The sequence below is a fragment of the Sciurus carolinensis genome, chromosome 2 (assembly GCF_902686445.1).
Source record: "Sciurus carolinensis chromosome 2, mSciCar1.2, whole genome shotgun sequence".
Classification (NCBI taxonomy): Eukaryota; Metazoa; Chordata; class Mammalia; order Rodentia; family Sciuridae; genus Sciurus; species Sciurus carolinensis.
In genome coordinates, this window is record NC_062214.1 from 11,361,373 (window position 1) to 11,387,730 (window position 26,358).

The 26,358-nt window shown below is 45.2% G+C and overlaps 1 protein-coding gene across 1 annotated transcript; it reads left to right on the forward strand.

The window, feature by feature from the left end:
- The first annotated feature begins 93 nt into the window (after positions 1-93).
- On the forward strand, positions 94-25,613 carry Znfx1 (zinc finger NFX1-type containing 1). Its single transcript, XM_047533967.1, has 14 exons — positions 94-515; positions 2,733-2,845; positions 6,908-8,716; positions 10,386-10,517; positions 12,033-12,181; positions 13,285-13,434; positions 14,690-14,804; positions 16,635-16,882; positions 18,294-18,433; positions 19,532-19,686; positions 20,070-20,215; positions 21,027-21,137; positions 21,432-21,527; positions 22,117-25,613. Exons 2-14 carry the CDS (start codon positions 2,764-2,766, stop codon positions 24,556-24,558), a joined length of 5,775 nt encoding a protein of 1,924 aa, XP_047389923.1. The 5' UTR covers positions 94-515; positions 2,733-2,763; the 3' UTR covers positions 24,559-25,613.
- Positions 25,614-26,358: the final 745 nt, after the last annotated feature.

Consider the following 26,358-nt stretch of genomic DNA (forward strand, 5'->3'; position numbering starts at 1 on the left):
CCTGAGCCGCGCAGCCCCAGGCGCTCTAATGGTTGTCAAGGCCCCGCCTGGCCCCGCCCCCCGCCTCGTACACACTGGGCAGCCGGGCTCCTCGGCCTCGCCGCCATGTCGCGCTTCGCACGCACCAAGCGGCCCGCCGGGTCCCGGCTCCCCCGGGACCGGCTGATGCCTGCGACGACGCTGGGCGCAGTTAGCCCGCCCCCCGCAGTCCCCTCCCCGAGGCCGCGCCCGCCCGCGCCCGCCGGCCCCGCCGCCTGGGGGAGCTGAGGCGACGCCCGCCCTCCGCCCGCCCCGAGGGCGGGGGCGCTCGGCCCGGCCCCTCGCCTGCGCCCGCGGCCCCGCCGCCGCCTCCGCTTTCTCCTCCTCCTCCGGGCCGCCCGCCCGGCTCCTCGCCCCGCCCCGGGTCTGCGGGAAGGGAAACCGAAAGTGCGCGGCGCCGGGCGGGGCCGCCGACCTGCCTGGGCCCGGGCCTCACACCCGCCGGCGCCGCCACCGTCACCGGAGTCCCGCAGCCGGTGAGTCCCGCCGCGCCCGCACCTGCCGCCCCGCGCCCCGGCGTCCGGCCCCTCGGCTCCGCGTCCGTCGCCCCCCGGCGTCCCGTCCCCTCCCAGCCTCTCAGCCCCAGCGCCCGGTCCTCTCTGCTCAGCCCCCGTCACCCTCTAAGCCCCTGTCACCCCCCAGGCGCTGTCACTCCCCAGAGTCCCGTCCACTCCTCAGCGCCCGTCACCCCCCAGAGTTCCCGTCCCCTCCGGCCAGCCGGACCCCCAGGCCGTCCCCAGCTCGTCCCCTCCTCAGCCCCGTCCCTCTGGCCAGCCGGACCCCGAGCCCGTCACCTCCACCGCCCCGACGCCAGCCCAGTACCTCTGACCAGCCGGACCCCCAGCCCGTCCCCTCGGTCCCTGACGCCAGCCCAGTCCCACCGGTCAGCCCGACCCCCAGCCCGTCCCCTCCTCCGCCCCGACGCCGGTCCTCCTGGCCAGCCCGACCCCCGGCCGGTCCCCTCCTCGGCCCCCGACCCCAGCCCCGTACCTCTGGCCAGCCCGACCCCCAGCCTCGTACCTCTGGCCAGCCCGACCCCAGCCCCGTACCTCTGGCCAGCCCGACCCCAGCCCCGTACCTCTGGCCAGCCCGACCCCAGCCCGACCCCTCCTCCGCCCCGACGCCGGTCCCTCTGGCCAGCCGTCCCCACCCAGCGCCCTGCCGCCCCGGCTCAGCGACCTCCCGGGCGCCCCTCAGTCCCTCCGTCCCCTCGGTGCGCGGCACCGCTGCCGCCCGCCCCACCGCGTCCTTCTCGGCCCCGCGCCCCGTGGCCGCTTCCCCGGTCCTGCGCTGAGCGCCCTCCGCACCGGGCTCCCCTGCCTCCCGGGCCCCCGCATCCAGCAGCGGCCTTCCTTCCAGGCTGCCCGGCCCCTGGCCGCCCGCCGCCCCTCCGCGCGGCTCCTGCGCGCGGGGACTGCCTGCCCCCGGACGGACACCTCCGGCAGCCCAGCCTCTGCTCCCCGCCTCCCCGTCCCACCTGGGGGCACCACCGCGTCCTCATCCCGCTCCAGCCCGGCCATCACCCGTTTTCCTCTTCCTCCCTCTCGGCCTTCGGTCCCCCCAAAAAACATTTTTGTCTGCTTTTTTCATAGCATTTCCTGTGCCTGAGCGCGCCTCCCTTCCTTGCTGAGGTTTCTTTTTTTCTTTTCTTTCACTCATTTCTTTTATCCCCCCAAATTTCTGGGGTTTTAGTTTAGTATTTTTCAAAAAGAGAAAGAAGAAAATTTCTCCTCATGAAATTGAAAACCAACAACAAACAAAAAAACTTGAACCTCCACCATGAGAGCATGGTTTGATAACATTAGGGAAGAAACGCACCAGAAATATTCCCAGAGCCCAGAAGAAGGGGACTCCTTTTTCTGATGAGGATAAAAGTGCCCCTCATATAATGTCAGATCTATTCAGTTTACAACTATGAATATTTTAAAACTTAGGACAGTCTCAAAAATCCCTTCGCTGAGGACTCCTCGGGTCACCTGCTTTTTCCCCAGCCCTCGACACAGGATATGCTTGAGCTAGATTGAGAGGGTCCCTTAGAGGAGCTTCCTCTTACAGAACCAGTGTCAAAAATCATTCAGATAAAGGAAAGAGGAAAGAATTACACATTTCTAGTGGTTCTGAGGAAACAGGACCCATAGGTGCTAAGCTAATCAGTACCCTTCTAAGTTACTGAAGCTTGTAATTTCTTTCTCTTGAGTAGAGCAGAGGGCTTGATCATTTGGTTGTGTTCCAAGGAATAGGATAAGAGCTAACTGCTCACTATTTTCAAACTATAGGGGATTGCAAGGTGTGGAGTACTGTATAATAATGCCAGATAGGGTGGTAAGTACATGGTTTTGGATTAACAAAAAGGCACTCCTTTGCCCTGGCAACAATATTTGCTTTATAGGAGAGGAAAACGAAACCTAGCAACTGTTTAAGCAACTTGACTAGAGGCATAAACCAAACAGTAGTTTTGCATGTGAATTGATGACACTCCCTCTACCCCAAGAAATGCAGAGAAGAATTTGACCCTAAATTGTGAATGTAATGTTTTATATCATAATTGGTCACTCACAAAGTTGAGCACCTGCATTTAACTCTTAGTTACTAACTCAGTGAAATCTGGAGGCAGAAGGACTGGCTTGATGGTGTTTGGTTCTTGTTATTAGATGCTGTGTTTCAGGAGCACTGATAATTCTTAACCTGTGCAGTTCCAGATAACTGCAAGTAACGTGAACCTGAATGAATTCAAGTGACTTAAACATGGAAGACAGAAGACCTCATCTGGAGGCCAGGCCCAGGAATCCCCATACCAACCACAGAGGTAAGCAAGGTTTCCTACCTGGTGAAAAGGAAATTCTAAGTAATAAGAAAAGGAAACTGGGTTGCCTGAGAACAGGCCCACCTGAGATTGCCTGCATCTTTCAAGTAAAGAATGACTTAGTCCTTAAATATAGCATGAATGACTATGAAAAACAGATAGCTTTCCCCTTTCCCTAAGAGAGATGATGGATGGGTACAGTTCACTTTAGCAAAAACAGTGATGAGGTGTCAGAAATGGAAATAACTCTTGGTTTGGTCCTATGCTATTTCATAGAAACATAGTAGAAACCCATAACATTTTTTTTTTTTTTTTTTTTTTTGGCAGTGCTGAGGATTGAACCCAGGGCCTTGTGCTTGCGAGGCAGGCACTCTACCAGCTGAGCTATAACCCCAGCCCCCCATAACATAATTTTTAAATTTTCTGGTAGCATCATTGAAAAAAAGTAAAAGGAAGCCGATGAAATTTACTTTTAAAATTTAATACTAATTTCCTCAATACATGAAGTGTCATGAATAAGCATAAAACATTTCAAGTGATTATAATATTTCTCCTATAAAAAGTGTTGAGTGGGGACTGGGGAGGTAGCTCAGTTGGTAGAGTGCTTGCCTCGCAAGCACAAGGCCCTGGGTTCCATCCCCAGCACCGCAAAAAAAAAAAAAAGAAGTGTTGAGTGTTTCAGAATTGAATATACTCATTAGAAAAAGGTGATAAACATACATCTTAGGTCTACATTTATTTTATTTATTTTTTTTAGATGTTGATGGACCTTTGTTTTATTCACTTATTTATATACAGTGCTGAGAATTGGACCCAGTGCCTTACACATGCTAGGCAAGCTCTCTACCACTGAGTCACAACCCTAACCCCTACATTTTTTTTTAATCTAGAGATTCTTTTGGAACATACAACTAATGAATTACAATTTAAAAACATCTTTCTGTTAATAGTCAGTATAAGACAAAGTTAATAAACAAAAACTTTTTTAAAGCATTTCTTGAAAATTGTTTCAAAAATTTAACTTCAGGACTGGGGTTGTGGCTCAGTGGCACAGCACTTGCCTAACAAGTTTGATACTCAGAACCACATATAAATAAATAAATAAAATAAATGTCTATCAACATCTAAAAAATATTTTTAAAAAATTAACTTCACATTGATCCTAATTCTAATACCCATATCAGAAAAGCATATAAAAGTTCCTTTATATCGAATAGCACATTAAGTTGAACTACATGAAAATTCCTGCAGGTTTTAATGTTCTACAATTGTCTCTTTGAGGAAGAAATTTAAAAACAGGGATCAGAGTTCAAATCTAATTGGCAATAAAATTGGGAAGACCATTGTTAAGATAACAAATACTAGAATTAATTTCTAGTATATAATATTTGCTTGCCTATCTTCAACAACATAAAATTGTGACTCAATTTTTTTTTTGTAACAAAATTTAAGAGTAGAAATTTTTTGATCATATTTAAAGGTTGCAAGTAATTAATAAATTCTTTGTGGTTTATTTCAGGAACAGATATGGAATTATGCTTTATTCAAAAAATTTTAATACCAATTTAATAAAAATTTAATGATCTCTTATTATATCCAAATACTATCATTTTATAATTGAATGTACTTCATTATCATAATATTTTAATAACTTTAATAATATTTTTATTCCTCTCAAACACTTAAATATTAGCCATATTTCACATTTTTTTTAATAAACTTTATTTTTACTTACTTATTTTTATGTGGTGTTAAGGATGGAACACAGTGCCTCACACATGCGAGGTGAGCACTGTACCACTGAGTTACAGCCCCAGCCCAAACATTTCCCATTCTTAATAGCCTAGTGGGGCTAGTGGCTATATCCCAGATATGTGGGTCTAGAGTCCTAGTCCTCAAACCAAAGTTAATTTCAAGAGTATCACTGTACTGAAGAAATCAGTGCTTGCGTAGAACTTTCAAACATAAAACAACCAGTGGATTCTTGCTTTTTTTAAGTTTGTAATGTGTCGTTCAAATTTTAGTTGTGGAACAAATGAGGAATTCCATTTATGGAATGTGTCAGTGTTAAAAGAATGAGAAATGATACAATTTTTCATTCTTTCAAGATAACAGTCTTCTAATCGGACCTAAATATTAAAAGTAGGAATTTCTTAGGTTGTGGGAGTTGGAAAAAAGTAAATGTGAAAATAACTATAAAAATTTAGAGTTTAGTTGTACAGCATTCATATTTGCCAATGATTCCTTTATGTTGTTACATGAAAATTTTCTCTACAAAGTTCAAAATAAAAGGAAAAAAAAAAGAAGTACATACATAGATTTGGCATCTGGTATTATAAATGGTATGATCATCTTAAATATTTTGTGTACTTTCAGTTTTCATAACTTTTTTTATCCAATCATTATATACAGTCTTATTTATTTATTTATTTTTGATACCAGGGATTGAATCCAGGGTTGCTTTACCACTGAGCCTCATCCCCAGACCTTTTTATTTGTTATTTTTGAGACAAGGTCTTGCTAAATTGCTGAGTTGCTGAGACTGGCTTTGAACTTGTGATGCTCCTGACTCTGTCTCCTGAGTCACTGGAATTACAGGCATGTGCCACCATGCCCAATTTATAGTCTTATTCTGTTTGTTTTTAAAATCACAGTGTCATTCTGATAAGTCAACTCCAGAATCAGTTTCAGTGGAATGGAAAGTGAAAAAAACTGGACTTTGGGTATGTTGGGTAAGGTCACTTAGGAAATGTGTGGAAGACCAAGGAAAACAATTTGGTGTCATCCACAGAGTGGTGTTTGTATTCCTATGTGTACGGAGTGTGATCTCCCATCCCTCGTTTAGCCCAGCTTTCTGTATGAGTGTTGGCGGTAATTGATAAGCACTATGTGTATGAACTTCTACTCAGGAAAGAAGAAAACTTAAGTTTCGTTTTTCAGTTTCCTGAATCAAAGTTTGAGTTTCATTTTTTACTTTCCTGGAACAAAACTTGATATCCATGTTTCAGTTTCCTTTACACTCTATTAGCTGAAAAAACATCTTGGTAAAGGAAGTCCTACCTTCCTTTTTCCTGTTCAGACTGCTTTTGCTGATTCGGGGCAAAGTTTAGATAGTGTTTTCCTTCATAGTTTTATACTACTTGATGTTTTTATTATGGTAATTGTTCAGCAGAACCAGTGACCACAGAAATCAAGAGTATTCCAAGTAGAAAATTATTACTGCTACTAGTAGTAACTAATATTTACTAAGAATTTTTCACCTATCAGGTACTATTCTAAGCATTTTATAAACTTTTAATCTATGACAAACTAGTCATAGAGACCTAGAGAAAGTATACAACTTGGTCATGGTTATGTAGTGAAGGACATGGCCAAGCCAAGATCTGTTTGGCCCTGAAATTTATGTTCTGGTTGTTACTTGGTAGTGGCAAGAAACTAGAACCAATGAGCTAATCTTTATTTATCTATTTATTTATTTATTATTTATTTATTTATTTAGTTGCTGATGGATTTTTTTTTTAAATAAATTTTTTTTTTAGATGTTGACAGACTTTTTCTTCATTTATTTATATGTGATGCTGAGGATCGAACCCAGTGCCTCCCACATGTTAGGCAAGCACTGAGCCACAACCCCAGCCCTCTGTTTTGACCCTCTAAAACTTAAGTCCCAGCTTGATTAAATGAGATACCACATATATGTATTCTCTAGCATGTATTAGGCATTCAACAAATGCTTATTCTTTTCCCTTTCTATCCTTTAGAAAAGTGATATTTTTGTAATTTGTATGGCACTCATAATAAACTGTTTTCTTTTCTTTTTTTTTTTTTTTTTTTTTGGTGTTGTGGATAAAACCTAGGCCTTGTGAATACTAGACAAGCACTCCACCACTGAGCTACACCCCCAACCCTGTCTTTCATTTATTATACAACTTGGTAGGAAACCTTTTGTCTCTACAAAACCTGAGGTCCTTGGTTGTTTTGGAATATGAAAGCATGTTTACTGTTGTCTTGTTCAGTTTCCTTGCCTCTTGATTCTGTACTTACCCAGTATCCCACTGTGTTTAGGGCCTATGGATGGAGAATTACCACCAAGAGCTAGAAATCAGGCCAATAACCCACCAGCCAATGCTCTCAGAGGAGGAACCAACCATCCTGGAAGGCATCCTAGGGCCAACAATCACGCTGTTCCTTACCGGCAAAGAGAAGAGAGATTTAGGGCCATGGGGAGGAACCCACATCAGGGCAGGAGGAACCAGGAAGGCCATACCAGTGATGAAGCTAGAGGCCAAAGACATGGTCAGGAGAATGATGCCAGGCGGAGAAATGACAACCAAGAGGGTAGGAATCGCAGACCACCATGGTCCAATGAAAATTTCCAGCAGTGGCGAACCCCCCACCAGAAGCCTACAGAACAGCCACAGCAGGTAAAGAAACTGGGCTATAAGTTCCTAGAAAGTCTTCTGCAAAAAGACCCCTCTGAGGTGGTCATCACGCTTGCCACAAGTTTAGGGCTGAAGGAACTACTGTCTCACTCTTCCATGAAATCCAACTTCCTTGAGCTCATCTGCCAGGTTCTTCGGAAGGCTTGCAGCTCCAAAATGGACCGCCAGAGTATTCTTCATGTACTAGGCATATTGAAGAACTCCAAATTCCTCAAAGTTTGCCTGCCTGCTTATGTGGTAGGGATGATTACTGAACCCATTCCTGACATTCGAAACCAGTATCCAGAACACATAAGCAATATCATCTCCCTCCTCCAGGATCTCGTAAGCGTCTTCCCTGCCAGCTCTGTGCAGGAAACTTCCATGCTCATTTCTCTCCTGCCAGCTTCTCTTAATGCTTTGAGAGCCTCTGGTGTTGACATAGAAGAGGAGACAGAAAAGAACCTGGAAAAGGTGCAGACCATTATTGAACATCTACAGGAAAAGAGGCGAGAGGGCACTTTGAGAATGGATACCTATACTCTAGTGCAGCCTGAGGCAGAAGGCCATGTAGAGAGCTACCGGACAATGCCCATCTACCCTACCTACAATGAAGTGCACTTAGACGAGAGGCCTTTCCTTCGCCCCAACATCATTTCTGGAAAATATGAGAGCACTGCTGTCTATCTGGATACCCACTTCCGACTCCTAAGAGAAGATTTTGTCAGACCCCTGCGGGAAGGCATTTTGGAACTTCTCCAAAGCTTTGAAGACCAGTGTTTGAGGAAGAGGAAGTTCGATGACATCCGGATTTACTTTGATACGAGGATTATCACTCCTGTGTGTTCATCATCAGGCATTGTCTATAAGGTTCAATTTGATACAAAACCACTGAAGTTTGTTCGCTGGCAGAATTCTAAGCGATTGCTGTATGGGTCCTTGGTATGCATGTCCAAGGACAACTTTGAGACATTTCTTTTTGCCACTGTTTCTAACCGGGAGCAAGAAGATCTCTGCCGAGGAATTGTCCAACTCTGTTTCAATGAGCAGAGCCAACAGCTGCTAGCAGAAGTTCAGCCCTCTGACTCTTTCCTCATGGTGGAGACAACAGCTTACTTTGAGGCTTACAGGCATGTTCTGGAAGGACTCCAAGAGGTCCAGGAAGAAGACGTCCCCTTCCAGAGGAATATTGTGGAATGTGACTCTCATGTGAAGGAGCCCAGGTACTTGCTAATGGGGGGCAGATATGATTTCACCCCCCTAATAGAGAATCCTTCAACCACAGGGGAATCTCTAAGGACTGTTGAGGGTCTGAGACGTCCTAGAGTCAATGTCTTAGACCTTAGCCAGTGGCCCTCAAAAGAAGCCCTGAAGCTGGATGACTCCCAGATGGAAGCCTTGCAGTTCGCTCTCACAAGGGAACTGGCTATTATTCAAGGACCTCCTGGAACAGGTAAGGCATACTTTTTCAGAGCAGTTGACATATACCCTTTAAAATAGGCAAGGGAGGCTTTGCTCTAGGTTTCTAGAATGTCTCTCTTAGAAACAATGCCCTGAAATGGCATACATTTTGTTTATAAAGTAGCCACTCAGTGATTTTCCACTGGGGATCATGGGCATGCATAGTAATAAACCCAAATCACAAGATGAGAAAAGACCTCTAGAGGTCAAATTCAGGGAGATGCATTCTCTCTGCTTCATTGAAGGACTATCAATTTAATTTTACATTATTCACTTTTGCAGTTCTAGGGGTAGAACCTGGGATCTAAGGTATGCAAGGCAAGTGCTCTATTACTGAGCTACATCACCAGCCCTTTGATGTTACTTTAATAGTATCAAATATATAATAATCACAGTATGAGCCAAGCTCTGTTTCACATGCCTTACATATGTTGACTCATTTCATCCTCACAATGGTCCTATGAGTTAGAAACCATTACTAAAACCATTTGCAGTTGAAGAAACTAAGGCAAATAACCTCAGATTTCAGAAATTTGAAGTGTGAAGCTCACACAGATGGTTAAGTGACAGACCTAGCACTTGAGCTCAGGCAGCCTGGCTGGAGAGTCCCAGCTCATGTCATAGCCACTTCTCATAGAGAAGTATACTTCCCTACCACCACCTCCCCATGTGTGAGTCTTGCATCTGCAAGTCTGTAAGGTCCAGGAGGATGCCAACCAGGATACAAACCATGTTTATTTTGCTCACTATTGTATCTGTTGTACCCACCCAATGTCTGACACCTTGTTGGCACTCAGTAAATATTATTTGAAGGAAAAAAAGGAAGAAATTATTAATTATTATGCTGTATTAAAGTCTTTGATTTTCCCATATTGCTTCCTCAGTCAACTGATACAATGTAAAAATTTAGCAGTTTGTAAATTTAACTAATATGTTCATAGCTCTAATTAATGTTGATTTTCATGAGTTTTCTCTCATCACAAAGGCAAATTTACCATGCTGTATAAAAAACATTTCTAAAGAGTTTGCTATATGAGACTTGAAACAACATATATGTCCATCTGAAGGGAACTTACTAGCTAAAAGTTATCTCCATCGTAAAAAAAAGAGAGAGAAGATTGTTTTTATGTACTGATAGAGAACTACTTCCACGGTATATAAAGTAAAAAAATAAATAAATAAATAAAACAAGCTGTGGAACAGTGAAAATAGTCTACTATTTTTATCTAAAAAATTTTAAAAAATAAAAAGGTGTGGTGGGGGAAGGCTGAAGACTAAGGAAAAAAATGTATATGTGTACTTTATGCACAGAAAGAGTATCTCTGGAAAGTTACACAAGAAATTGGTAACATTGGTTGCTCCTACTGAGATAAAATGGCTTAGGAGACTTTTCACCATATACTTAGAATGCTGTTTAGATTTTCAATCATCTCAATGTATTACCTCAAAATTTAAAAAGAAGGATGAAAGCCAGACTTGGTGGTATACAGCTATAGTCTCAGCTACTGGGAAGGGTGAGGAAGGAGTTGAATCCAGGAGTTAAAGGCCAGCCTGGGCAACGTAGAGACCCTTTCTCTAAAATAAATAAATAAAAACATTTCTCTAAGTAATTAATTATTCTTTTCCCTAGAATTTTAAATTTCTTTTTCTTTATTTTCTAGGCAAAACCTATGTGGGTCTAAAAATTGTTCAAGCCCTCCTAACCAATGAGTCCGTTTGGCAAATTAGTCTCCAAAAGTTCCCCATCTTGGTTGTATGTTATACTAATCATGCTTTGGACCAGTTTCTGGAAGGTAATGTCTTTATCAAAACATTTATGGTAGAGTCATAAGAAACTTCAATACTTTTCTATTGCACTTTGAATACAAAGTCCGCAGTCCTTACCATGACTTGCAAGGCCAGGTGTTCTAGCATGAACCTGTACCTGATCTCTGTCCTCTTCCTTCATTCCCCCTACCTCCATTAACACTGATTGTCTTCAGTTCCTTGAACTTTAATTATTTATTTATTAGTTTATTTAATTGATTTATTTGTTGTAGTTCTGGGGATTGAACTCAGAGCCTTGCACATGCTAGGCAAGCACTCTACCCCTGAACTACATCCCCAGCCCTCCTTGAGTTCTTGGAGTTTCTCACTTGGCTCGTGCTGTTCTCCTGGCTAGAATGTACTTCTTTCCCTCTCTCTCTCCAACTTGAACTCATCTGGCCTGGCTGGCTCTACTTCATTCTTCAAGTCTTTCCTTAAATTTCAGGTGGACTTTCTCCATTGTCCCCCAAAAAAGTTAATCTTCTTTTGTATTTTTTCTTCTTTTCTTTTAATCTGTTTCATGTGTCTCTACACTAGACCATAAATACTGAGGGCTGATCAGGTTTCTTACTGTATTCACAGATCCTGGCATATATTATACAGTCAGAAAATACTGTTTGTTGCCTTGGAGTATAGCTCAGTGGTAGCTAACATGTGCAAGGCCCTGGGTTCAGTTTCCAGCACTGCAAAAAACAACACCACCACCACTAATAGCATTAATGAATAAGTGTTTTTCTTTTTGCTTATTTTCCATTCCTCTATAACCTCCTTTCACCTACATCTTCTTTATTCTTAAAGTTTCAGTTTAAATAGTAGATCCTCAAGAATAGATCTCTACCCGGCCCAGATCAGGTAAGGTCTTCTGTTATCCACTTGTAGCATCATGTACTTACAGGACTTATACTACTGCTATTATAATAGATTGTTTAATGAGTATCTTCTCTGTTAGAACTTGAAACAGAAGAACAAGTAAAAACTGAGTTTGTGTTTTGACTGTTGTATCTTCAAAACCCGGCCCATGCCTGGGACATATACGCAGTAATCAAATCTGCATGATAGATAACACTTACTGAGTGCTTGCTTTGTGCCAGGCCCTTGCTAAATGCCATAAAATTATTATTTTGTTTACCCAGATTACAGCCCTATAAGAAAGTTATTACTGTCTCCAAATCACAATGAAGCTGATACACAAATTACATAATTTACTCAGGTTGCATAACAATAAGTGTTAGAGACAAGGTTTATGTCCCCAGTTGTTTGATTCCAGAGCCTTTGGTCTTAAGCACTACACTTTATAAGCTTTTATCTTCTCAAGGTCTCCTGACTCATTAATTGGGTAAATTTCCTGTAAGTACAGTTTGTTCCCTACGGGACCAGATGAGACAAGATCCCAAACGCACACAACACTCACCTGAGACAAGATCCCAAACACACACAACGCTCATCCAAGATAGTCCAGCATAGACCTTCTCAACCCTGCAATATTTTTCTTTGCTCCCCAGGCATCTACAAGTGTCAAAAGACCAGCATCGTGCGGGTGGGTGGAAGGAGCAACAGTGAAATCCTGAAGCAGTTCACCCTGAGGGAACTGAGGAACAAGCGGGAATTCCGCCGCAACCTCCCCATGCACCTCCGAAGAGCCTACATGAGTGTAAGCTCCAGCTCTGGGATCTCTCAGGTGGCTCAAGGGAGCTACGCAAGACAGGGGTAGTGTTCTGAGCAGGCCCCAGGGTGGATATGGAGGCTCCTCAGAGCTCTGAAGGACCCAGGTTCCTTAGAGCATTCATTCTGCTCATCCCTTGGTGTGGTCCCTGCCCTCAATCCAAAACAGAGGAAGGATGAAGGGCACACTGCCCCTCCCTACCCCTACCAGGACCTTCAGGCTACTTTCCCAAAGCCACCACAGCACTTCTCCATGTAGCCACTGACTAGGGAAATGTCATCTTTAAGCTGGGCTGCATTGTGTCCAATCAAAAATCTGAGCTGGGCTTAGTGGCATTCGTCTATGTTCCCACCTACCCAGGAGGCTGAGGCAGAATTTTTTGAGCCCAGAATTTTGGGACCAGACTGGGTAACCTAGTGAGACTCTGTCTCTTAACATTAAAAAATAAATAAATAAAAATAAATAAAATGAGTTCTTTTTGTTTTGTTTTGTTTTGTTTCGGAGTACTGGGGATTGAACCCGGGGTGCTTTACCACTGAGCTAACTCCCCAGCCCTTTTTATTTTTTATTCTGTGACAGGGTCTCACTAAGTTGCATAGGGCCTTGCTAGCCTGCAGTTTCTTGCCTCAGCCTCCCAAGTCACTAGGGTTACAGGTGTGTGCCACTGAGCCCGACTCTTGAGTTATTATTAAGGAAATGAGAGAATAAATACTGTGAGGCTTGTAGTCTATGCCACAGTAGTCTTGGCCTGTTTTTATGGCATGTGTTTCCTCTTCTTACCAACGGATAGGCATCTTTTAGATCTTTTGGTTACTAATCCTTTGGTTTCAAGACCACAATAATGTGTCTACTGGTTTGTTGACTGATCTTTTTTTTTTTTTTTTTTTTTTTTCGGTGCTGGGATTGAACCCAGGGCCTTGTGCTTAGGAGGCAAGCACGCTACCAACTGAGCTATATCACCAGCCCTTGACTGATCTATTTATTCTCTCTTCCTACTTTTCCTTTCTTAACTTTGTTTTCTCTCAGGGCAGGGACCAAACTGGGGGGAGACTAATATATCTTCATCACGTCTTTCCTTCCCTTCTTGGCAGATCATGACCGAGATGAAGGAATCAGAGCAAGAGCTCCACGAAGGTGCCCAGACCCTAGAGTGCACCATGCGTGGTGTCCTCCGGGAACAGCACTTGGAGAAGTATATCTCCCCCCGGCACTGGGAAAGCCTGATGAGTGGGCCAATGCAGGTAGGGCTCCTCCAGAGGGCCACACGTCTCCGCCGCAGCACTTAGAGACGGCCCCAGTGGGAGCAGCATGCAAAGCCTTTGCTGTAGCATGATCCGATGCTGCCGTACGGCAGAGTTCCCTCTCATGATGAGAAGCAGTTGGGCATCCTGGTCAGGAAGAAGACTCAGGAACCAACCTGCCGGGTTTGAATCCTGGCTTTGCTCTGTGTCTATTTCTCCTATTTCTCAGGGATAATAATAGCATTAAGCTGAACCATATGAAATTGCTAGTATTTGTAAAATTTGACTTAAAGATGGCAATTTTTTATAGGTCAACTTAATTCTTAGAGGATTATCATTTAGATAAGCAAAGTTAGTATTGGTAAACCTCTGAACTTAATAAGCATGCTAAAAGGGTCTGGCATGGTGGTATATGCCTGTAATCCCAGTGAGTTGGGAATCTGAAGCAGGAGGTTGCAAATTTGAGGCCAGCCTCAGCAACTTGGTGAGAAAAGATGTCTGGGGACATAGCCCAGTAGTGAAGTTCCCCCCGGTTAAATCCCTAGTACCAAATGGAAATGAAATCCTAACCAGAAGCAACCTAGTGCATCTAGAACTTTAGGAGTTGACAGACCTGGGTCACAGACTGACTGTGACTTGGACCAGTGTGATCCTCACCAAACTGGGATAATAATAGTGCCACCTTCAAAAGATACTGTAAGATGTAACTGAGTCCAAATCCATAGAGTGACTAGCCAGGAACCCAGTGAAACAGGACTTCTTTTATTACTGGGTTGATGATTTCCAAGGCTTGACAAATCCCTAAAAAGGGAATCAATCAGATCCAGTAAATAAGTCAAATAGTTTAAGTGTGAAACATTAGGAAGGAGAGAGGGCTATGGCAAACAGGGAAGGGAGTGGCAACAACCCAGCTCTAGCCGTTTGCTGCCATTTTAATAATAAAGGCTTGTTGTTGGCATAGATCCTGATTTTGTCAAGAGAATAGGAATTTTGATTTTTAAAGTTCTGTGTAAGTCATAATGTCCAGTTGCCCAAGGAATGCCAGTTTGCAATTTCTGAATTTTAAGGGAGTTTTTTTTTTGGGTTTTTTTGAGATGCTTGGGATGGAACTAGAACCTTGCATGTGTTAGGCAGGTGTTCTACCACTGAATTACATCCCAGTCCTTAAGGGAGTTATTTTTGATCCTTTGAGGAAACCCTGCCTTCATACTGGTTGTCATGGAGTTCTCATCACTGATACTTCCTCCTTCCTTAGGACAGTGAGTGGATCTATTTCCAGCATTGGAAGCACTCCATGATGCTTGAATGGCTGGGTCTAGGTGTTGGTTCTTTCACTCAAAATGTTGCCTCAGCTGGACCTGAAAACACAGGTAAGAAGTGCATGTCAATCTGGAACCACATCTTCAGTTGGAATATGGTAAAGACCAGAACAGCAGAATTTAAAGTTAGTACTCAGAATAAATGAAAAGCTGTGAATCAATCAGTGAATGACAAATAGGATAATAGGAAAACAGATAAAAGACCTTGTATAGGCACATCACAAAATAGGAAATCCTGTTGAACAATAGACAAATGAAGAGTGCTCATTAAAACTAGGGGAACTGGGGATATAGCTCAGCTAGTAGAGTGCTCTCCTCGAAAGCACAAGACCCTGGGTTCAATCCCCAACACAGCAAAAACAAAACAAAACAAAACAAAAAACCAAAAACCTAGGGGAACCAGGCTGGGGTTCTTTCTCAGAGGTAGAGCGCTTGCCTAGCACGTGTGAGGCACTGGGTTCAATATTCAGCACCACATAAAAATAAGTAAAGGTCCATTGACAACTAAAAAAATATTTGAAAAAAACAAAACTAGAGGACCAAGGCACAGTGGCACATGCCTGTAATCCCAGCAACTCAGGAAGCTGAGGCAGGAGGGTCACACATTCAAAGCCAGCCTCAGCAACTTAGCAAAGCCCTAAGCAACTTAGTGAGACTCTATCTCAAAATAAAAGTAAAAGGGCTGGGGAGGTGGCTCAGTGGTTGAGTGTTCCTGAGTTCAATCCCTGGTACCAAAAAAAAAAAAAAAAATGGGGGGAGTTAAATACTGTCACACACTCACCAAGTTTTACATAACCCCTCATGAGAATGTGCAGCAGTGGAGTGCTAGTACACTGCTAGTTGGTGTATAAATTGGCACAACCACTTGTGACAAGCAGGAAAACAGGACTCAGATGTCCATCAACATCTGTACAACGGGTGGATCAAATACTGTCTATTAAGATAATTACTGTGCAGCAGTGACAAGGAATGAATCACAGCATGTACAGCAATTTAGATGAATCTCAAAAACATACTGAAAAAGAAAGGCAAGTTACAGACATCGAACGGTGTAGTACTTAAAGGATATACACGTGTATGTATGTGCTATGTACATATATGTAAACATATGTATTCATGTATATATATGTGTGTGTATATATTTTTATACACATACATCTCATATAGTAAAGTTTTTTGGGTTTTGTTTTTCAGTAAGAGAATGAGTTATTCAAACTTCACATTAGAAGGACCCACAAGAGGTCTTCAAAAAAAATTGGTAGTTTCCACCCAATTTGGGAGGATGGTACTTGGATGTTCATTTTTATATACTTTTTATTACCCTTTATTTATTTAGAACCAGGAATTTAACCTGGAGGCACTTAACCACTGAGCCACATCCCTAGCCCATTTTTATTTTGATACAGGGCTTCGCTAAGTTGGTGAGGCTGGCTTTGAACTTGGGAACCTCCTGCCTCAGCCTCCCCAGTCTGTGGGTTAACAGACCTGAGCTGCTGCACTTGTTATTATCCTTTACATTGCCTTTACATTGTATTTACCCTCCTTTGTGTATTTGATATAAGTAAAAACTTTCTTAAAAAAGCATAGTCATATGATTTTTTAAATGAAAAACGTAACAAAACATATATTAGGGAAGCAAAGTCTTCCTTCCCTAGGGTCAGTCCTCCCAGTTTTCCTTTCCCAGGGTTACCATTTAAACCCCATGGGAACGTCTTCATACACCTCAACTCTTGGAGATGCCCCCTTCCTTCCCTGGACTCCAAGTCTCCATCCCTGCATCCCTGTTCCACCTGCTTTCCTTTCTTTTCTTTTTTTTTTTGCGGTGCTGGGGATTTGAACCCAGGGCCTTATGCTTGTGAGGCAACTGCTTTCCTTTCTTAGCCCAGGCAGAAGGGGAAGAAGAGGAAGAAGGAGAAGAGGAGGGGTCGCTGATTGAGATCGCAGAGGAGGCTGACTTGATTCAAGCAGACCGAGTGATCGAGGAGGAAGAGGTAGTGAGGCCCCGGCGACGGAAGAAGGAAGAGAATGGGGCAGACCAGGAGTTGGCTAAAATGCTTTTGGCCATGAGACTAGACCACTATGGCTCTGGAACCACAGCTGGACAAGAGCAAGCTACAGGAGAGTGGAAGGTAAACTCACTTCCCTCCATGTAAACTCCAACAGGATGAGAAACAGATGTTCAGTTATTACTGCCAGGTGGGCATGGGTTAGACTCTGCCGGAACAGGCCTGAGAGTACCCTGACTACTCCTGTCTTCCCCAACTTCTATGACTTTACTTGATCCTCACAGTTAGCTGATGTACTCATTTTGCAACATAACCCTGGTGTAAGTCTGAATCCCAAGGGTATAAAAATTATGATTCAGAGGGGTGCTGGCAAGAAGTACCAGCTTAGAAAGACAAGAATCAGTAACCAAGTGCTTCTCTGGAACTTACAGAAGAACGTAGCACCTACAAGTCAAACATGGGTTTCAGTGCTTCACGCCTTCATGGCAGTCTTCTCAATCACAGTCTGTGGACCTACATTACATTTTTAGAGAATTAAAGTAAAACAGTAAAGCAAATCCTCCAGTCTAGATGGAGTGCTCACCCTTTGCTCAGCCTGGAATTTGACATTTCTCTTAAAGCCAGAGTGGTGTAAATGCTGTGCGTCTCCACGTGGACCTTCTATTACTCCTTTTGGTGGAGCCCAGTGATCCTCTGTTGCAGCAGAGCACTGGATACTCACAATGCTAATTTGTGAACCCAACCACAATTTAAGGGACTTTTTAAAAAGCAACTTTGGATGCAGTTTTCACCTGAATGATGTCTTTGCACCTGATCTCCTAGTTCAGTTCAGTGTCCCTGTATGTGGTGGGAGGCATCATGATCTCAGTCCTTGGAAGCACAGATTGAGTACATTTCTGCCATGTGGCATCTGGGGGACGGGGATTTTAATATAACATTTGCTTCACATGTCATCCTTCTAAAGGCCCATGGCCTCACCAGTGACAGCTGGAGGGGAGCACTTTCTCAAGCAGTGCCTTCACCCACTTGTTAAAGGTACTGTGATGGCATTAGGACTATTGGAGCAGGCCCTTTGCCATGCCCTGCACTAAACACCAGGGGCCCGACACTGACAGCATCCAGTAAGAGAGCCCTGCCCCCACTGCATTTATGACATACACATTTTAGGAACGGGAAATAGACTAGAATCAAAAGGTACCTGGCAGTAACTAGTGCTGGCACTATTCTTTCCCTGTAATGATCCTCCAGAACTGTGCTGTTATTCTTCCCATTTTATTCAAGGAGATGCTGAGACACATGGATGTCAAGTAACCTGCCCTAGGTCCCATGATCTAATACGAGGTAGAGCCCAGGCAAACTGGCACTAGAGTCCTTGTTTAGCCACTCTGGTAGAAAAGCTGTTGTGAGAATGTGAACACTCGAAGTCTGTCAGAGGTGGCAGCCCATTTTCTTACATGCTGGGGCCCCCGTGTTGGGCTTAGAACTGGGCTTGCCTCTGTTGAAATGGTGCCCTTCCTGCTGTTGATGTCTACAGACCCAGCGTAACCAGAAGAAGAAAATGAAGAAGAAAGTGAAGGTTGAACTTCGCAAACTGAACACCATGACTGAGGCTGAGGCCAATGAGATCCAGGATGTCTGGCAGCTGGACCTGAATTCTCGCTGGCAGCTTTATAGGTACTATGCCCCATGCCCAGCTGATCCATGTCATTTCCCCAGGGAGTTCCTCTTCTGTTCCCAGGATACTCTCGGACCTTCAACAACATTAACTAATGATTGAGTACCACCACTGAACTGAGTGCTGGAGAAGTAGCATTAGGAGAACAGATACTTGCTCTATCATCATATTTAGAGTTTGTATTCTCTCTGGAAAGATAGGTCATCACATAATTTCACAAATAAAAAGTTATACATGGTATAAACATTAGGAAAGAAGAGTAGGGCATACTAAGAATATTATGTGGGATCTGAGCTGGTCTGAGGTACCTAAGAAAGTGACATTGGAGGCAAGATCTGAAAGATGAACAGATGTGATCAGGGCAAAGTGGAGCAGGTGAGGTTGAGAGGACCCACATAGGGAGGGCCCTGAGCAAGGAGGGAGAATGGCTGTTGGACAAATGAAATACTTTGGCACAGAGACACAGATTTCAAGTGAGGTCTGAGGGGTGAACAGGTGTCAGACTGGGCAGGGCGAAGTATCCTATGCAAAATTAAGGGAGGGCAGGAATGGGATAGGGAGAATTTATGAGAAATTCTTCCTGAAGCTTTTAAAGTCCTTTTCTTTCTTTCCAATAGTTAACCCTTTTTCTTCCTTTGTGGTATTGGGGATTGAAAACCAGGGCTTCACTCATGAGACAAGCACTCTTCCGCTGAGCCACATCCCCAGCCTTGTAAACAATTTTATTCTGAGAAATGTCTAAGTTGCTAGGCTAGCCTTGCAGTCCTCCTGCTTCAGCCTTTCAGGTAGCTGGGATTACAGGTGTGTGCCACCACGGCCAGCTAACATTTGTTCTTTATCACTCCCTTCCTTAGCTCTTAACCACCCTGCACATCTTTTGGGGGGCATTTTGGACTGTTGGATTCTGTATTTCTGGTTCTCTCTCTCTCTCTCTCTCTCTCTCTCTCTCTCTCTCTCTCTCTCTCTCTCTCTCTCTCTCCTACCTGTAAGCTCCTCAAAGGTCTTGGGTTCACTTCCTATATTGGCACAATGAAGGGCATTCCTGTACCTTCTCAAAGAGCACGTGGCTTCCTTTCCCTGATTCTTCCATTCTCCAGGCTGTGGCTACAGATGTACCAAGCCGACACTCGCCGGAAGATCCTTAGCTATGAACGCCAGTACCGCACGTCAGCAGAGAGAATGGCTGAGCTGAGACTCCAGGAAGACCTCCACATCCTTAAAGATGCCCAGGTTGTTGGCATGACAACCACAGGTGAGAAAGTGTGGGGACATTTAAGCTTTTCCAGTCAAGTTCTCTTCTGGTACCCAGATCCTATCAGATTATCTAAGTCAGGTTAAGACAGGTAAAGAGGTTAGAGGAAAATACCATGAAAAGCTATTGAAAACAACCCATATTGGGACTGCTTCGTGAAATTCTCACTTGCTGCTGAGTTTGGAACAATAATGTGAGTTTGAAGCTCTAGAGACCACCCAGTGCTCATTTTCTTATTCAGTGGTCATCTCAGCCCGACAGGGACATAGAAGGTACAGGGAACTTAGGCTCAGAGAAGGTACAAAAGGGGATTACCAGTGATCAGTGGCCCTGTGGATCATGTACCTCAGCTCAGAGGAGCCTCTCGTCTTTCCCGACTCAAGGTGCTGCGAAATACCGCCAGATTCTACAGAAGGTGGAGCCTCGCATCGTCATTGTGGAAGAGGCTGCTGAAGTCCTTGAGGCCCATACCATTGCTACATTGAGCAAAGCTTGCCAGCACCTCATCCTGATTGGGGACCACCAGCAGGTAAAGCAAGAGCTCCTGGAAGGTGGGCCACCCCTCAGGGAGGTGGAGTGACAGGAGGACTCTTCCCTTTGTTTTAAGAGTCCACAAAGCTGTTAGTGGCTTTTTGTGATTCCTTTTTTCTTTACTTCCCACGTTCAATTTGAGAACAGGGGCTATTAGGTTTGACATACAGCTTAGCAGCAGAATCCTGGCTTCAACCATGCTCTGCTACTGTCCGAGCCTACTGTGGCCTTTTAAGTGGACTGTTAACAACAGCAAGTTCCCCAGTCTTCCTGCTTCCATTTTTGCTACCCTGTAATCAGACATCCTTTGTAAAGGAGCCAAAACGAATGTTAAAATTTCAAATTGGATTGTCACTCTCCAGCTTAAAACCCTCCAGTGTTTCCCACTGCACTTAATGTTAAAACTCAACCTTCTCAAAGTGGTCTACAGAGGTCTATAAGAAAACCCAGTTTCAGCCTGCTTCCCTGACTTCATCCCATTTGCTCATGGTATTCCCACCCCCTCCCTCCATATCTCCTCCCACGGCTTGTTTTTCAAATGACTGAATAACTGCCTGTCCCCTCTTGCTTGTGTCAGCTCAGATGTCACTGCTCAGAGAAGCCTAGTTAAAGAATCCTCACCCTTAGGCACTCTTGTCACATTATCCTTAGTTCTTGTCTTCAGAGCCCTGCCACCCTTAACTCTTAGCTTGTCAGCAACCTAAGAGTGCCTGACATACAGTAGATACTTGAAAAACATTTGCTGGATGGATGAATAGTTGGTGAACATGTTTTCAAGAAAGAATCTTCAGCCATGTTTCTCTTCTCAGCTGCGCCCCAGTGCCAACGTTTATGATCTGGCCAAGAACTTCAACCTTGAGGTGTCCCTTTTTGAACGGCTAGTGAAAGTAAACATTCCCTTTGTTCGTCTGAATTACCAGGTGAGAAACTGGTCATCTGTTATTACCAAATACCCAGGAGAAGGCCCATGGGAGCCTGCCAATTGTCAAAGATCTCATAAAAATAAAACTGGTTCAGTAATGAAATCACTGTCAAACTTATTTTGTTTCCTGTTTTAAAACACCACAAAGTCACTCTGCTGAGTTTTTGTTGAAGGAGCTGTTTATTTTGTGCTCTTTCTCCCTATTTCTCCATATCAAATGTTACCTCTCTAAATTCTCTGTTAATTAGAGAACTTGTCCTCTGCCTATTTCTAATGACAGATGTTGTTTCAGCACCGCATGCGCCCTGAGATTGCCCGCCTTTTGACCCCCCACATCTATCAGGATCTGGAGAATCATCCCTCTGTTCTCAAGTATGAGAAGATTAAGGTGAGTCCGTCCTTCCTGATCTGTCTTTGATGGTGTCAGGAATCTAGGTTACCTTTGCCCTAGCATAGAAGGTTTCCAAAAGGGAGTAGCCAGCCTTAAGAAAAGCCGGTCTGAAGAGGAGTGTAGTAATGGAGAACATTCCTGGGTCTCGAGTCCCAACTCTGCCACTGAGTAGCTATATCCTTGAGCTGGTTATCTAAGAGTTCCGTGTCGGGGTCTCCAGCCTCATCCCAGTGCTGTGCAAGAGCAGGTGCCCAGTGAGCCAGCTGCTCCGTCGTCTTCACCACCATCACCACAGCTGCTGCTTTTGCCCTTGGCCGTAAGGGTTGAATCTTGGATGGCTGTTTTTTGAATATTAATATCAAACAAGTATCTTGAAAACTCGACATAAGTTCCTTGTGTAGCTCAAAATTTTCCTTGGCCCCAAGGTAGCATATGGTGACCAACTTCAGAATTAAAGATTGTGATATGGAGGGTACAAAAACCTTGCAGGGTCTCTTCCTGGAGCTGGACATGGTCAGCGCATGTGAAGATGCGGGGTGAAGTGCCATGAGGGATCCATTTAACATGTCACTTTTTTCCTTTTCAGGGGGTCTCTTCCAACCTTTTCTTTGTAGAACACAACTTTCCTGAACAGGAGATCCAAGAAGGCAAAAGCCATCAGAACCAGCATGAGGCTCACTTTGTAGTAGAGCTGTGCAAGTACTTCCTGTGCCAGGAGTACCTGCCCTCCCAGATCACCATCCTTACCACCTACACCGGGCAGCTTTTCTGCCTGAGGAAGCTCATGCCTGCCAAGACATTTGCTGGCGTCAAGGTCCATGTTGTGGACAAATACCAAGGGGAAGAGAATGACATCATCCTCCTCTCACTAGTGCGAAGCAACCAGGAGGGCAAGGTGGGTTTCCTCCAGATATCCAACCGCATCTGCGTGGCCTTGTCCAGAGCCAAGAAAGGGATGTACTGCATTGGGAACATGCAGATGCTAGCCAAGGTGCCCTTGTGGAGCAAGATCATTCATACCCTTCGAGAGAACAATCAGATAGGCCAAACGCTCCGACTGTGCTGTCAGAACCACCCTGATACCCACACCTTAGTATCCAAAGCTTCTGACTTTCAAAAAGTACCCGAGGGAGGCTGCAGCCTGCCCTGTGAGTTCCGTCTAGGCTGTGGGCATGTCTGCACCCGTGCCTGCCACCCCTATGATTCCTTGCATAAGGAGTTCCAGTGCATGAAGCCATGCCAAAAGGTCATCTGCCAAGATGGGCACCGGTGCCCCCTTGTTTGTTTCCAGGAGTGTCAGCCTTGTCAGGTGAAGGTACCCAAAACCATTCCTCAGTGTGGCCATGAACAGATGGTCCCTTGTTCAATGCCTGAGTCAGATTTCTGCTGCCAGGAGCCCTGCCCTAAGGTCCTGAGATGTGGCCACCGATGTAGCCACCCGTGTGGTGAGCTCTGTGTGCAGCTGTGTTCAGAAATGGTCACTGTGAAACTCAAATGTGGGCACAGCCAACAGGTGAAATGTGGTCATGTGGAAGACCTCAAGTACGACATGCCAGTCAAGTGTACCACCAAGTGTGATACCACCCTGGACTGCGGGCACCCTTGCCCTGGCTCCTGCCACAGCTGTTTTGAAGGGCGCTTCCATGAGCGTTGTCAGCAGCCCTGCAAGCGCCTGCTTATCTGCTCACACAAGTGCCAGGAGCCCTGCATTGGCGAGTGCCCGCCCTGTCAGCGGACGTGTCAGAACCGTTGTGTCCATAGCCAGTGCAAGAAGAAGTGTGGTGAGCTGTGCAGCCCCTGCGTGGAGCCCTGTGTCTGGCACTGCCAGCACTACCAGTGCACCAAACTCTGCTCTGAGCCCTGCAACCGACCCCCGTGCTATGTGCCTTGTACTAAGTTACTGGCTTGTGGCCACCCTTGCATTGGTCTGTGTGGAGAGCCATGCCCCAAGAAGTGCCGTGTCTGCCACATGGATGAGGTCACACAAATCTTCTTTGGCTCCGAGGATGAGCCCGATGCCCGCTTTGTGCAGCTAGAAGACTGCAGCCACATCTTTGAGGTACAAGCCCTGGACCGCTACATGAACGAGCAGAAGGATGAAGAAGTTGCCATCAAGTTGAAGGTCTGCCCCATCTGCCAGGTGCCCATCCGCAAAAACCTGAGGTACGGAACCAGCATCAAACAGCGACTAGAGGAAATCGAAGTCATCAAGGAAAAGATCCAGGGCTCAGCAGGGGAAATTGCAACCAGCCAGGACCGACTGAGGGCCCTGCTGGAGAGCAAAAGCCTCCTCCACCAGCTGCTCCCTGAAGATTTCCTGATGCTGATGGAGATGTTGGCCCAGAAAAATCTGTCAGTCAGGGACCTGGGGCTTGTTGAGAATTACATCAACTTCTATGACCACTTGGCCAACCTATGGGATTCTCTGAAAAAGATAAATGTCTTAGAACAGAGTAAAGTGAGGACTCGACTCGACCAAGTCCATGGGTGGCTGGCCAAGAAGCGCTTGAGCTTTACCAGCCAGGAACTGAGTGACCTTCAGAGTGAAATCCAGAGGCTCACATACCTGGTAAACCTCCTGACCCGCTGCAAGATGGCAGAAGGGAAGGTGAAAGGGAGCGTAGCACAAGAGGTCTACAGTATCCGGAACATCCTTGAGAAAACCTGTAAGTTCACCCAGGAGGAGGAGCAGCTTGTGCAGAAAAAAATGGATGCTCTAAAAGCCATCCTTCCCTGCTCTGGCCTGGGCATCTCAGAGGAAGAACGAGTGCAGATTGTTAGCGCCATGGGTTTCCCTCGTGGTCACTGGTTCAAGTGCCCCAATGGCCACATTTATGTGATTAGTGAATGTGGAGGAGCCATGGAGAGGGCCACTTGTCCTGACTGCCAGGAGGTGATTGGTGGTGAAAGTCACACTCTGGAAAGGAGCAACCAGCTTGCCTCTGAGATGGACGGAGCTCAGCACCCTGCCTGGTCTGACACGGCCAACAACCTGATGAACTTTGAGGAGATCCGGAGGATGATATAGGAAGATAGCGCACTGCTGCCTTTTGTCCCAGCCACCATTTGGCTGGGGCTGGCTCCCTTAACGGAGGAACTGAAGTTTTTTTTTATTACTGTCCTTTAGTCTTAGCACCTACCTAAGGATCCACTTTTAGGGCTCGCCCACATTTGATTCTAGATTTACCCCTGCGCTAGAGTAAGCACTTTACCTCCAGAACTGAGAGCAGAGTTAACAGAGCTCGCCTTTCTTTCCTGAAAGTATGGGACAGACTCTCCAGAGCACGTCTGGGGCTTCCACGTAGGGCTGCCTAGTGGAAACTCTGGGTCTCGATGTTTCTTCTGTGGTGTTCCCAGGGCACAAGTGTGAGCTCCGTGAAGCTGACTGAAGCTAATTGCCAGATCCTAACCTACAGACTAAATTTCATGGTAATAAGTGGCCCAGAGGAGTTTGGACTGCTTATCCCTTCAAGGAGCACAAGAAACCCCACTTCCCACCTCCTTGGGCACCCCTCTCCAGAAGCTGGAGGCGTGCAATGGACAAAGATTTTTTAGCTCACCCTGACCCAGTTACATATTCACTGAGTGGGGAAAGTGCACTACCATTGGGAGGGTGTGTGCAGCAGGCCCAGACTGGCTGGGAGTGACCCCTGTGCCCTTTCCTGTAACTTACACCTGGACAGTGGTTTCATTACCTACCATCCAAGGTTCAGTACCAGTGCTGGTTTCCCTGGCCCGAATGGAGCTAAACTCACATTCAGTACCAGGATCACCTCTCCCAAGTATAAGCCTTCATCCCAGCACTCGCAGCTTTTACCTGGGCAGGGTTGTTAGCATGCCAGCAGCTTCTGCAGGCCCCAGCCCAGGCCAGAAGCCAGCCCCAGGCCAGCCGCCTGTGTCTGCATTCCCTCTGTCCAGTGTTCCTTAGAACAGACACTTAGGTATCTCAGGTCCTTTCTAATGTTGGCAAGAAAAAAGTCCCTTTCCTATGTTTGCATTTTCTTTTCTGTCTTTACTATGCACTTTAGCCTATAAAGCCAATTAATAAAAACAATGACGGAGAATCTGGTCTATGTCTGTCCTTTTAGAAACAGCTTGGGTGGCCTGAGACAATCTGGATAGGACAGAGCAGGTTACATCAAAGCCATGTTTTTGTAGTATGGGTTTTTATTTAGCTGATGAGTGGAAAAATTTTTTTCTTCCAACTTGTACAAAAGGTATACAATGTTTCCTTCCCCAGCAGCAACCCTGTTCAATGAGTCCCAGGGGTGATCAGCTGAAACAACATATATCCCTTTTCAGAGACTTTGCACTTGGCTTTTTAAGACTAATGGCCCACCCAGGACCCACTCTTTCTACACAGCATAAAGCTGAGTCTGAACCATGCCCCATCTCACAGGTGTCTGTCGTTTTCTGTATCAGATGCTGTGTTGGTGACTGAGGTGCAGCATTCAGCCTGAATGAATAGTTTGGAGTTTACTGTAGTCTAGCACATATGCTACTGGAGAGCTATTATAATTTTCAACTCAGGATCGGGGGGTACACTCAAATTATACAGGATATGAACTGCAGTTTCCCAAAGGGTGTCCCATAGCTTCCACCTAATTCTGAAAGGGACCCATCATCCATAAAAGGATGAGAACCATTCTGCAGAGTAAAAGCTGGTTTTGACAACAAGGAGCTAATTTATGGGGTCAGAGTTGCTCCTGCCTGATTTTGGCTTCCATCTCTGTAGTAGTAGCTCTGCAGTAAAATTTAGGTTATGGATTCAGGTACATGCTGATTTCAAAAACCTGAATTCCCAGCTATGTAACTGGAGAAAGTTACT

Bases quoted from the DNA above. Each gene is read 5' to 3' on its own strand.
- Znfx1 (XM_047533967.1), top strand. From the start codon at position 2,764: ATGAATTCAAGTGACTTAAACATGGAAGACAGAAGACCTCATCTGGAG. The intron at 2,846-6,907 runs GTAAGCAAGGTT...CACTGTGTTTAG, and splicing joins TCCCCATACCAACCACAGAG to GGCCTATGGATGGAGAATTA. The intron at 13,435-14,689 runs GTAGGGCTCCTC...CTCCTTCCTTAG, and splicing joins TGATGAGTGGGCCAATGCAG to GACAGTGAGTGGATCTATTT.